This window comes from Pan paniscus, chromosome 7, assembly GCF_029289425.2.
Source record: "Pan paniscus chromosome 7, NHGRI_mPanPan1-v2.0_pri, whole genome shotgun sequence".
NCBI classification, from domain to species: domain Eukaryota; kingdom Metazoa; phylum Chordata; class Mammalia; order Primates; family Hominidae; genus Pan; species Pan paniscus.
The window spans coordinates 51,280,403-51,293,810 of NC_073256.2; the positions used below are offsets into that span (position 1 = coordinate 51,280,403).

Sequence of the window (13,408 nt, forward strand, 5' to 3'; positions counted from 1 at the left end):
TAAACTGTTACCTTTAACTATTCAGCAATGACACAGTTATATTTCATTCCAAAGGTGTTTACAATCATATGAGTGGGTTTCTGTATTCAATGTTACAATAAGTCAACTTGGAATTTCCTATTAAATATGATATTAATAAAAGATTTAGGTACAGTCCCCTGGTGTGTTTGAAGCTGTGCACTCTGCAAACACATAAATAAAAATATATCTAATTGGTTTGTGGCATTTTGAGATTTTTTTTTCAGAAGGAATGTACTTAAAAAAATTAAATTACTGCAGTTTTCTTTCAGAAAATTGGGCTTTTGTATTAAATAATGCTAGTCCAAACTTAAAAATAAGAATATTTAAGCCTGGTAAGCATCTTTGTTCTCTCAATAAAAAGAAAAAAATTAGAGACTCTCTTTCTCCCTGGCCTCATACCCCCATCAGCTTCTGAAGTTATATGTATGAAGTATTTTTTTTAATCTACAGGGATACCTTTTAAATAAAATATTCCTTTATTATCATAAATAATCTGTAAAACAAAATAATAGTGGCAGTATTTGTAATAAAGTCCTAAAAGTTAAATCATCCTTATTATACTTAACATAATCCAAAAGACTCCTAATTAAGTTTTCCTTTCCTAACTTATATTATCTTTTGATGATCTACAATAATTTTGGTGATGTTCTCAAATGTTCTTATATCTGCTTCTGAAATAGTTAAACAGATTATTGAAAAAGACCTCTGAAACAAAGCAAATAAAATAATGCATAGAAGGAAACAGCTTTTAGTCTTATCTCTAATGGAATCATGTTATTGAGTTTTCTACATTATGGAAGATGTCAAAGGTCATTTATAGCCAGACTTCATGTGAAGAATTCTTAACTTGAATTGGCTTCAGAAAAAGAGGTCCATGAAACTCCAAAATTGTATGCTTGGTTTTTATTTGTACATGTAAACAAAAATTGATAGCTTTCCCCAAATTCTGAAAGGAGTCCTTAGCTCTCAAAATACTGAGAACCTCCATTGAATAAGACATTTGAGTAGGGACTTTGTGGTCAGAGATCTGAGTTTGAATCCCAGCTCTGCTATTTTCCACCTGTAGGGTCTTGGCAAACTCCTAATCTGTCTGAGATATTGTTTACTTTCTAATAAGTGCAGGTAAATAATACAGAATTTACAGGTTATTGTGAGAGCCTATGAGATCATGTGTATTTTTGCCCTGGCATGTTGAAGTCACACAATAATTCTTTCCTTTCTCTCGGTTTCTCTCTTTTAAGATGACAGGAATGGTTAGCTAAAGCAACTGAGTGTTAACATGAGGGTTCCTGCTCTATTGCTTGTTATCACACATGGGTACATATAACAGTGACTGCCTATAGGAAGGAGTCATTACCCCGGGACAGCTTTCACTGGTGGATTTTTATGATGGAAAGCAACCGCATTAACTGCAATATGGCCCAGGGTGACACTTGACATCTGTATGTTTTATTTTTATTAAAAAAGTAATTTAAATTATTGCCTTTTCTTTTTATTATGGAAGAAAATGTAAGAATGTTGACTGTTCACTAAGCCGAAGATTCCCTTTTTGCTTTCAAAGCTTTTCTCAAGGACATTAAACACTCTTCCTAATTACTTTTTATTGATTTCTTGACACTTCTACTCAACATTGACTGCTTATTTTTAGGAAACAAAGAAGCCTAAGTGAAAAATGTTAATGGTGCATTTGAAACTACAAAGTTCAATATTTTAGTCACGCCTCTTATATGTAATTGTAGGTAAAAACTATATAATATTTTTGCCATGTGCCTCAGCTCTCTTATCACCGAAGTAAATAGAAAATTCTGTGATTCTCAGATTTCTTCCATAGCTTTAACTTATTTTGAACAAATCTGTGACTTACCTTGCTATATTTCAAATTTTATTTTATTATTATTCATTTTTATTTTTATTTTTTTGAAACAGGGCCTCACTCCATTGCCCCAGCTGGAGTACAGTGGCATGAACTACAGCCTCAATTTCCTGGGCTCAAATGATCCTCCCACCTCAGCCTCTCAAGTGGCTGGGACTATGGGCCCATACCACCATGCCCGGCTAATTTTTAAATTGTTTTATTTGTAGAGATGGGGTCTGGTACTACTATGTTGCCCAGGCTGGTCTCGAACTCCTAGGCTCAAGCAATCCTCCTGCCTCAGCCTCCCAAAGTGCTGGGATAATAGGTGTGAGCCAATGAGCCTGGCATATTTTATTATATATATATTTTTTGTCTCAAGAGGTTCTGAGAACATGTGTGCCTGTATTTCAAATTTTAGATGGGTGAAGATAAGGCTTGGCATAGTCAATTGAATAAAATTTAGTAGAAAATCAACGGAATACTGAAGAGACTGATGAAAATTACACAAATTAACTCATATTTTACATTGTTCTTCCAATTTTGCAGTTATTTGCCATTAGTAAACACTTTAAATATGTCTGCCACTCTGATTTTTAGCATTATTTTTGTTAGGAGTAACTAGGTAAAGCAAGTCTGATTAGATGATCCTCATATGTAATTTAACCAAACGAAAGATGTCTTATGTTAACTATTTAGAAGAGCCCATTTATTTAAATGTTGCTCATTTAAATTACTTGACAGTCAGGAATTAACTTTTAATTAAGGAGTGCTACCATCAGACCTATTTTTAAGAGTTTCTTGTGCGTGATTTGCATATTATATACAAATGAGGTTAAAGAAAATTACAAGTCAACGAAATGAACCTAACATCAAATGTCCCTGGAGATAATTTTTTTATTTTATATAATTTATCTGCATCTCTTATAGAAATACTTTTTTCGTCTTTTCTCCCTATCTCTTTGTTGTGTACAATCAGCTTTTAAAGGATCCAGTGGTATTAATTTTGCATTGCGGTCAATCAGAGATCTTATGCAAATATTAAATATTGCACAGGCATCATAACTAAATTTAGCATTTCATTTGGAATAGTTCCTGTTGCCATAACTCCCTGATGGTGTTTATAACTCAGCATATTTATATTTGTATGTGCATTTTTATGTATATGCATTTCTCTTTGGTCTCATAAAAAAGTAAAGTGTGTATTTTTTTCTAACTCTACAATCATTACTAAATGAAAATTAAGTTGTTTTTTAAGGCATATTTTTTAAAAGGAAAATGATGATAATCTGAATGAAGGTTAAATAGAATCCCTTATAACACTCTGGCACTATGTGGTCACATCACTGAATTTCTGATAACTTTCATATTATACTTCAGTCTAACTATTCAAGATCAGTTTAGTTTTCTAGTGTTTAGGAAAGCTTAATGAAAAATATAAGACAACAGACAACTAGAAAACTAGATAGATAAACTGAAACAGACAACAGAAAACTAGATAATACAGACAGAGCGTTTTCCGTGAGTGAAAACTAAAATGCATCAGTTTGACTCACAGTGGCCTCCTGCCTTCTGCTAAGAATGCACAACCTAAAGGTAATATTTTAAGTCTCATTCTCTGACAATGTAGTTTGCAAACATAGAGAAATATTCAGATGTAGAAGAATATGGCTTCTCTAATGGCCTTGTTTGATTTTAGCTACAAGGTGACATATATAGTTCTGGAATGAAAGAGGCGTCATAGGGCAGAATATTTCAGTGGCTGTATTATGGGCCTAGCAAGTAACCTGCCTTGGAATTCCTCTTTATTATTTTGAGAACAAAGCCATGCCATTTAACTTTTTTCAGCCTCAGTTTTTTTTTTTTTTCCAACTATGAGAAAGAGAAAGTGTCACCTATTTCTTGTTAAGGACTAAAGGTGTTAAAATGCTAGAATGTCTGGCACATAGTAGATATTTAATGAATGTCAGTTTATCTTGTCTTAGCTAAGAATTTTCATGCTTTACTATACAGATAACTCTTGGATTTTATCTGCATTCATTTCTTCTCCAAAAAAAGGGAACCAGGAAGAAGAGAAGCAAAAGACATACCTTTACAATGCCTAGCTAACATTATCAATGCCAAACACCTACTGGTCGTGGTAAAAATGATTTCTACTTCAAAAGACAAGATTGCTGTAAAAAATCATTGCTACACTATCAAGTTATGCTGTAATGTTACGCTATGAAGTTGTTATGCTATAAAGAGGAAAGAAGATGTTTAAGAACAAAACATGCTATCCAGAGCACACCTCCATTTTTGCAATTACAAAATGTCTTCTTTCTTTGCTTCTCATTTCTCCAGTTCCTCCCTCGTGACCTACCTTGAAGATCACCTTCAAGATAACCAGAACATGATAAATAGCATGCCCAGTAGAAATGGTAGTTGTGAGCACATTTAAAGTGCTCTGTGATGTTTTACTCTCAGCTATATTGAAATATAGTTGGTGATGACTCATTCTAGAAATATGACTATTAAGAATGAGTACATTTATTTCTTCAATAATAAGAAAACCAACAGAATGTTAATCCCAGAATCTTAGTTCTACTTTTAACATTTCACACCCAGTAAGTTGGATAACGGATGGCAGAGTGAGCCTGCATAGGTAATAACTTATTATTATTACCCTTACCTTACATGGCCCTTTTCCTTGTACTTTTCTCCTTGAGCCAATAATGACTTTGATGGTTCAGTCTTTCTGCACTTTGTAGAAACCATATCCCAAACAGTATTTTCTAGACATCAATTCTAGCATGTGAAAGAATCTAGACAGCCTCTCCAATTTTTATGCTTCTGGGACAGAAAAGTATTTATCACAGGTAATGATGATAATCTAGTTAAATTTGCTATGCCTTTCTTTACTTTCAAAGTTAATTTCCATTTTTCCATTTTGGATGCTGTGTTTTATGGAAATTGTCTATAAAGAGTCTACTAGACTTACATGTAATGGTCAGCAGACATATTTGATACCTTTTTTTTTTTTTTTCCTTTAGTGAAAGGAGTTGTAAGTAAGGAGCAAGTGAAAAGTGAAGGGGAATTTAGTATGTCTCCTATTTGGCAGCAACTGCGCATGCTATTCAATCTTTAAATAATTTTTAAGGAACTTGTCTCTTATTGTAAATTATGTCTGGAGAATTAGAAGTGCTACACATAAAAATTCTGTCTTTGGAATCAATACAGATCCATGTCAACCTCGTTAAAATGATGACTTCTCATCTAACTTCAAATATTCATTTTTACCTTATTAAGTCATAGAGTTTAGCTAAGCACTGAGGGTATGTCCTTTTTGTTATTTTGATTCTGAAATCCTCCTGATGGTTTTTAGGGTAGTTATGGTTAAGATTTTGGTGCCACGCCTGATATTTCCTACCATTACTGTGATAGTGATGGATTTCTTCTGTCTGGACCTCTGCTCTAGTGGTTCTCTGATCTAAGCATGGTTGGAACTTTGTACTGACCTCATGCTGTGCCTAGTCACAGAGCTTGTAAAATACAGCCAAAATTTTATTAATTCAGCTATATCTCTTATCTCTAGAATTGGATCATCCATGACTCCTCTCTCAGAGTTGTGAAAGTGGTCAGCTTTGTTACGTTGAGCCTGAAGCACTGATCCCACAAATCAAAAGAACACGTGACTCAATTCCTAGCTCAGTCATCTTTTCTCTTGCATGCGCATGCACACACACGCAAACACACACATGCACACTCACACATACACACACAAGCTCAAGCGCGTGCACGCACAGTACTTTGGCAAGTAGAGTGTTAGCTCCCCAAGCATGAGCTTCAGGCCAGACTCAGTGGCTGTGATAGACCCATGCAGCCATTTGACAGATTTTGATAACCTTTTTATTCAAAGCAGCATGAAGGGCCAATGAAGGATTGCTGATTTTTTTTTTTTTAAGACAGGATCTTGCTCTGTTGCCCAGGCTGGAGTGTAGTGGCACAAACATGGCTCACTTTAACTTTGAACTCCTGGACCTCAGTTTCCCAAGTAGCTGGGACCACAGGCACGCACCACCATGCTCAGCTAATTTTTAAAATTGTTGTAGAGACAGGGCCTCACCATGTTGCCCAGGCTGGTTGAACTCCTGGGCTCTTGCCATCCACCTGCCTCAGCCTCTGAAAGTGCTGGGATTACACATGTGAACAACTACACCCAACTAGATTGCTGAATTTTTATAACATGTCTGTGGTAACTAAGATCCTTTGAACTATGACCATTGAATTCCTAGGACTTGTGTGATCTCAGTAGAGCAATGACTCACTTCCCTCAGGTTTTCAGACTTAGAGGAAAATCCAAGGATCAGTCTGTAGTATAACGCTAGGCATGAAAGGCATGAGGAAATGATGGGAGCCTCCAGACAGAAAAGGTCTCCCACCGGTGACTGATTTCTATTCAGAGACAATGCCATCCCTGTGATTGAAGTTCCAACACACTGAAAAGGTGTGAAACCAAGTAAAGTCTGTCTTTCAATAAAAGTTTTCCATATTTCAAAAATTTTCAGAAGTAAGGATTTCTTAAGGGAAAGCCATGAATAAATCAGGCCTTTTTTTTTTTTTTTGAGACAGAGTCTTGCTCTGTCGCCCAGGCTGGAGTGCAATGACGTGATCTTGGCTCACTACAGCCTCCGCCTCCCTGGTTCAAGTGATTCTCCTGCCTCAGCCTCCTGAGTAGCTGAGTAGCCTCCTGAGGCGTGTGCCACCACACCCAGCTAATTTTTGTATTTTTAGTAGAGATGGGGTTTTGCAATATTGGTCAGGCTGGTCTTGAACTCCGAACCTTGTGATCTGCCTGCCTTGGCCTCCCAAAGTGCTGGGATTACAGGCATGAGCCATCGTGCCTGGCCTAAACCAGGCCTTTTTAAAGAATAGGATCAGAGGTCTGGTTTCTTCTTCTTAGCAAGGTCTTGTTTTCCTGGTAAGGCCTTGTTTTCTGCTTAGAGGCATCACTACAGCCAGCCTGTCATCTGTGAACTCTTCCCTTGGTGGGATTCAGAAGTGTAGCTCCTGCATATGTCTCTCCATTATGGGAGTCACTGGATTCTGTGGTTATTTAATTAGAACATGCCTCACTAGGTGTTGGCTACGCCTATTTGAGCTGAACTAGAAATGCAAATTCCTGCTACACATATTTTGTATTACAAAGTGTTCTACTTTTTGAAAGCTTTTGAGTAAATGGCAAATCTCAACTGAAGACTTTGACTCTTCTACAGGAACTGCATGGAAATGTGAGGAACCGAATTGGGAGAATGAACACAGCCTACCATTTGGTTTTCAATGCTTTGATTTTTAGGTGGCTTTGTAGTAATGGATGGAAAGAACAAAGATGTGTATTAAACACATGCTTGCAGCGTCTACAAAAATGGTTTATGTTTTAAAAGAAGAGGGGGAAGACCTCAGTCATTCTGAGTTATTACAGCTCCAGGAGATGGAAGTGTTTTATTAGCCCATATACATAGATAGATACAGTGCTACCAGGAAAAAACTAATGAATTATAACTAAGGTCCTATGTATGGACCTTAATATTCCTTGTGTCTGACGATGCAGGAATTTAGCCAGGCAAGCTGAGATAAGGCCCTAACCTTTGCTCTACTTTTCTTTTTATGATCTTCTTCCACATGCCCTTTTTTGGTTTAAATATAACCAAGATGATTTCCATTAGATTTTTCTAACAACTGCATAATGTGTGTGCGTGCGTGTGCATGTGTGTGTGTGTGCATAGCAGCAAGGCCAGATGATGATAGCAGGATGCAGAACCCCAATTTTTTTTAATATTATGTAATGTAGAAAAGGAGTGTGCACACCTGTTTGCTTCCTTCCCATTGAACAACATTAGGTTGAAAACCAACAGTAGAAAAACAGGTGCTTGTTATGTTTGAGTGTGGAGCCCCAAAAATGGAAAAAGAAGAAAAAGAAAAAGCACCGGGTTTTAGGGAAGGCTTCTTTAGGCATAATGTAAAGTTAATTTATCATTTTGGCCCTGTTCCACTAAAGACACAGAATTTGCAGCAATACTACCTCCCCATGGCCTATTTCTCTGAATTAAAATGTACATTTTCTTTAGAGAAGCAAGAACTATTACGACCAGCTAGTCCTGGTGTTGGGTTGGGGGTGGGGAGGGGCAAGAAAAAAAGGAAATCATTTTCTTTAAGTAAAGCACTTAAAATTATATGTTTTTTTGAAACTGGTTTTATTCCTGTTCAGATTGGTCATGAGTGAAATGACGTAGAGTACTTTAAAAAGTTAGATTTTCATGTGTTATTTGGTTACTATAGAATTTGTACTGGAAACCTAACAGCAGATATACATTTAATAACACAATGTATTACAGGGAGACATGTTTTGCTACTCTGATCATGAACTTGGGAACAAGGAACTCCTGGGAGTTGTGGGAAAATATATGGACTGAAATTAGCCAAGTGTTATGGAGCAAGATTCATATGCTCAAACCTACTTTTACTGCTTCGTTGCTTTCCGTGCAGCAATTTCTGGCCTCAGTGAGGAAAATGTTGTGTTTGTGGAAACATAAACTGGCTATTTATGTCCACAACCATCACACAAACACAGAACTGCAGTGATTTGGCTAAATGGTATATAGCAACGTGCAGTCTGGGGTTTTAGAGAGGCATGTTTCAAGCTGCATGGGCGACATTCTAAGGAATATTAGGCTTTTTGCCTGCAAAGCCACTGTTCAAAGAGGCCTGGCTCAAACCCGAAACACTTGGAAGATTGTGTCTAAATCCTAGAACCCACTTTTTGCTACACTTTTAGGGAGGCTCCTTGCCTCAAAGTACTGAAAGTTTAGATTGTTTAAAACATTTGTCAGAAATCATTTCCTGGAGTGAAGATGCTTCTAAAACTCATAGGCACATCACTGCCTTCATCATCTCTGTAAAAAACATATCATTTCAAGCCAGCTATGGTATTGTCCATCTTAATGGGATCCTTTATATCAACAGACACGTAGTCTAGTGAGATTAGGAAAGCACAGTGACAGCTTTACCTATAACAGACGTTTTAGTGTTACCAGTGAGTATTGCATATTGAGAATGGGCCTCAGTTCCTCTGTTAACATGATGAGTGTTTCCTAGATTGCGTGAAGAGTAATGAGAAAATGTGTGATAAGCAGTTTGAATGCCTTAGAGGTGTAGTACAAGGTGTGAAATACAAAGGAACTCCAGCAGTTAGCTCTTCTCAAATTTTAATGTATATAAATATAAAGTAGTGTCATTTCCTGAATATGATCCCTATTCTTTTTCCATCAGTTTCTTGCAAACACTGTTATCCTCAAACCCTCTTCTACTCTCACCTCCTTCACTAGTCTCATCTCCATGTTTTCCCCTTCCAAAGACTGCAGGAGAGACCATTAGTTTCATTAATTATGGCCCTACTCAAAAGCCTAACTCTCTTCATGGCCTACATATTAAACATTAATTCCAACCAGGTTATCAACGGCTTCTCTGGTATGTTTGCATTATTATTTTATAGCTTCATTAACTTCACCTCCTTATTTATAATCCATGTCCTAGTCAAATTGAACTGCTGCCTCTCACCACCAAACATGACATTTACTTTCTTACCTCCACATTTATTTGTTTTTTCCCTTTAGTGGAATGCCATCTTCTCCCACAACCATAGGCCAAATTCACCTTCTTAATATATGATTCTTTTAATATAGTTCCCATTCTCACATTTATTGTTAAATTCATGCCTGACTAACCTAACTGATTGATATTTTCTGTTGCTGCTGTGAATATGATCACATTATTTCACTGGGTTTTCTTGATAGTTACTACTGGTATCCAACCATATCATCTCCAGATCGTGATTATTTTATCTTCTCATTTTCTAAAGCTATATCATAATTTTTTTATTCCTGCCTTATTGCATTGATTAGAACTTTTAAGAGCAATGCTGAATAGTAGCACTGATAGTCAATATCCTTTACTTGGGTTTGACAGTCATGGAAATCTCCCCTAGAGTTTCACTGTTAAGGATCATTTAGATTATTAGCTAAAAGCAGATATTCTTAGATGATACAGAATATCATTCTAGTTTTACAATATAAAGACATGTTTTGAAAAACCTAAAATCATTATATTTTTGCATTTTAAAATTTTAAATATAAATATAAGCATATATTTAAACAAGTACATATATAATATCCATTTAAACATGCATATTAAAAACCTGAAAATACAAAGGATTGTGTAATGAATCTGCATGTAGCCATCACGCACTTCAGCAGTTATCAGTTTTGTTTCATCTTCATCCCAGTCATTTCCCTTCTCTCTTACTATTTTATAGCAAATCCCAGACATCTTATCATTTAATGTATAAATATTTCAGTATGTATCTCTAAAAGATAAGGACTCTTCTATTTTTAAATATATCCATAACATGTTTGACACACACAAAAATTAATGATAACCCCTTCATATTATTATTCATTATCTAATCCATGATCAGATTTCCTACATTTGTAACTGTTTGAATCAGGATCTGAATAAAATTCACAACCATTTTGATTGGTTGCTATATTTCCTAATGCTATTTTAAGTGTTGATATTCGAATTTTTCTCCTTTTTTCACTCTTTGTTTGATTCTAGCCCTAGCTCCCTTTGTCTCCTTTTTCTACGTTTAACTTTTTTTTAAAGAAACCAGGTTATTTGTCCTGTAAAGTTCTCTGGGTTTTATTGCATCCCCTCTTGATGCCACTTAATTTAGTCCCTGTTGGTTACATGTATGTGGATGTTTGATTAAATTCAGGTTTGATGTTTAAAGATAATACTGAATAGTTTTACAAAAATTGACTTTCTAATTTCATCAAAGGTTGATTCGGTATCCATTGAAATGACCATATGACTTTTATTTGTTGATGTGCCATGATGTTTTTTTTTTTAATTTGTTGAATAAGATAATGAATTTACCTTATGATTTCTCTCTTTTGACCTTTCAGCTACGTTCATTTCTAAGTGGGCTTTAGTTGGTGAATAAATTAACATGTCATTAAATGTCACATGGTAATTTCAGTAGCTTGTTGAATAACTGAATCCTTGATTCTTGTTGGATGTTCAGTCCTCTTTGTTTTGATTTGTTTTGCTTGGTACGAAAGATTTGACTAGTTTGGAAAGTGACAGGTTAACATTTTCTACATTGACATGACCTTCTTCCACCCAAAATGATCCTGGTAGAAAATGCAGAGTATAGTAAAGAATGTGTGCCTTCCACATTTAGCCTGGTGAGATCTATAAATATATCAAATTAAGCCAGTCAGATGGCCTGCTGATATTTGCTTTGCAGGCTAGACGGATTGTACTCCTTTAGAATCTAAGTATTGATGGAAAAAGATTCAAGGGACAGCTTGAAAGTTTGTGGACTCCGGCTATGGAAATTTTATACTCATATAAAACTGTCAGTGATTAGTAGAAAATATGTAGCAGAACTGTGTTTCTGGAATTGGCTTCTCAGCTAAGAAAAGATTATTGGCTTTGTGAAGAAGAAAATGTAGCTTTCTTGTAACTCCATTTAGTCAATTATCCACTATGGGAAGATACTTTTCTTCTTCTTTGGAAAAGTTATGACATCCTCCATGGTATTCGTATCATTGAGATGTTTCTCCTAAGAAATAGTAGACTTAGGATGATTAGACTGTGCCATGAGTAAAATGCACTGTCTGAAAAAAACAGAAAAAAACAGCAACTTGTAGGTTTGAAAAATAACCTTTCCTGGCAATCTTATTATTCTAAGGATAACACTGTCTAATGACACCAAATCATTTGCTCAGCCACTGCTGGGAACTTAGAATCTGCTTTCTGTTTAGCTACAAATGAGATCAGTGTTACAACAAAAATTATAATTTTGTTTTATCAGGAGAAACACCCAAAGGTCACTTTTCATTCTGCTGAATAGGAAGAAATAATATCAGGGTCTGCCCAGAAAGCTTGTAAGGGAGAAAGGAATCTTACCCACTTAGGAAGCATTTTCTAATTCACTTATGTGACCTTGGGCAGCCTTCCCCTGTGTACTTTTGTGAATTCTTAGCTAGAGGTATTTTATTAAAGACTGCAGAACTATTCTTTTGAGATGATCTCTATCCTCCTTTAAAATATAGAATAAACTATAAAATGTGCTAAGATCCTTGATAGTCCTACAATTCTATATATGTTTGAACAATGCCAAAGACCAAGTTCATCAGTTAAACCAGTTAATCTCCATTGGCCCTTGGTGTCAACTTGTTCTTTGGACAAAGTGTCACCTTGTAGGAAGTCTACAAACCTCTAAGTGCTCCCAGCGTATTAGCTAAGTCCTGAGCTCCATGGAGTTGGATGCCCTAATTCTGCTTTAGAAAGTCCTGGTTCCATTAACCGTCTCCTGAGGATTCTCCTGGCTTCCCTTTTTGTTTCTTGAGCAGAGTTCAGTCAAGGAGAGGTCAAGAGAGATGATACATTACTTCCAGTCACTGTATTGGCTCTGGGAACCTCCAACTCTATGCAGGTTCTTTGATCTCCTCTGGCCACTTTCTTTCTTTTTCAAGTACATATTTGCTATTCAGCAAAGGATTGAATGACTTCTCAGGAAAAAATGCCAACCCAGAATGACAAGGCTTCCGTGGTTCTGAGCCTGGCTCTGAACCTTTCCTTTGGAAAACTAATGACTCCACCTATCATTCCCTTGGCATCTAGAAAAGCTACATTAGGTGGCACAGCTCTTTCTGCTCAGCTTCTGCTCCAGAGCTTCATCTTCAGGAACCACCTAAGCATTTTTTTCCCCAGTAGGAGTTCAGTCTGCTCATTATACCTAATTGCAAAGGAGCTATATTCAGAGCAAGAATAATAATTTCAGATTTTTTAACTGGACCTCAAAGAGCAGGAAAGTATGCAGATTCCTAAACACATAAGCATTGAAGATATTACAGGTAAGGTTAAAAAAAATCTGTAATTTTGTAGTGACTAGCAGTTTAATATTCAAATATTTAAAATGTGCATATTTTATTAAGCAAATGGCGTAGAGTTATTTGGTTTAATTTTCTGTAAGTAACTCGTAAAGAATTGTCCTAAAAGCTGTGGGTGAGGACTAATTCATTCAAGGGAAACAGGATCTAATGATTGCTTTGTGGGGTATATATACACTGTATAGTCATGCTAATTCCTGCTAATTGTCAAAGAAGAATAGTGGCTTTTTATCAGCAGTTTGCATTTGTGTAATGGTCCTGGTCTACTGGTTTTGTCTACTTCACTGATAAGGAAAACACCACTTAAAACAAGCAAGAAAAGCAAGCCATCCTTTACAGTATTATTTTCTTTTTAGCCTGTCTTGAGAAGAAAAACACCTAGCCTTCTACAGGAAATACTGTTTGATTCCATGGGAAAATATTTAATAACAAGCAGAGAACACTTGATTATTTCTCAGCTATTTATTCTGAGTATTTACAAAATGGGCAATAGTATTATTTCCAAAATCTTAAGTTGTAAACGAAGTTTATATTACAG

The 13,408-nt window shown here is 35.9% G+C and overlaps 1 protein-coding gene across 20 annotated transcripts in view; it reads left to right on the plus strand.

The window, feature by feature from the left end:
- NRG1 (neuregulin 1) overlaps positions 1-13,408 on the plus strand; it is a 1,128,445-nt gene that overhangs the window by 1,065,671 nt on the left and 49,366 nt on the right. For 3 of the 20 annotated variants that reach the window (XM_055116445.2, XM_055116446.2, XM_034965928.2), the window contains exon 1: positions 12,362-12,834. The exons of the other annotated variants lie outside the window; for them this stretch is intronic. In XM_055116445.2, coding sequence (XP_054972420.1) covers positions 12,795-12,834 — 40 coding nt within the window. In that variant the 5' untranslated portion in view covers positions 12,362-12,794. Of the gene's footprint in view, positions 1-12,361; positions 12,835-13,408 lie in introns of those variants that run through there. 20 annotated transcript variants of the gene reach the window in all.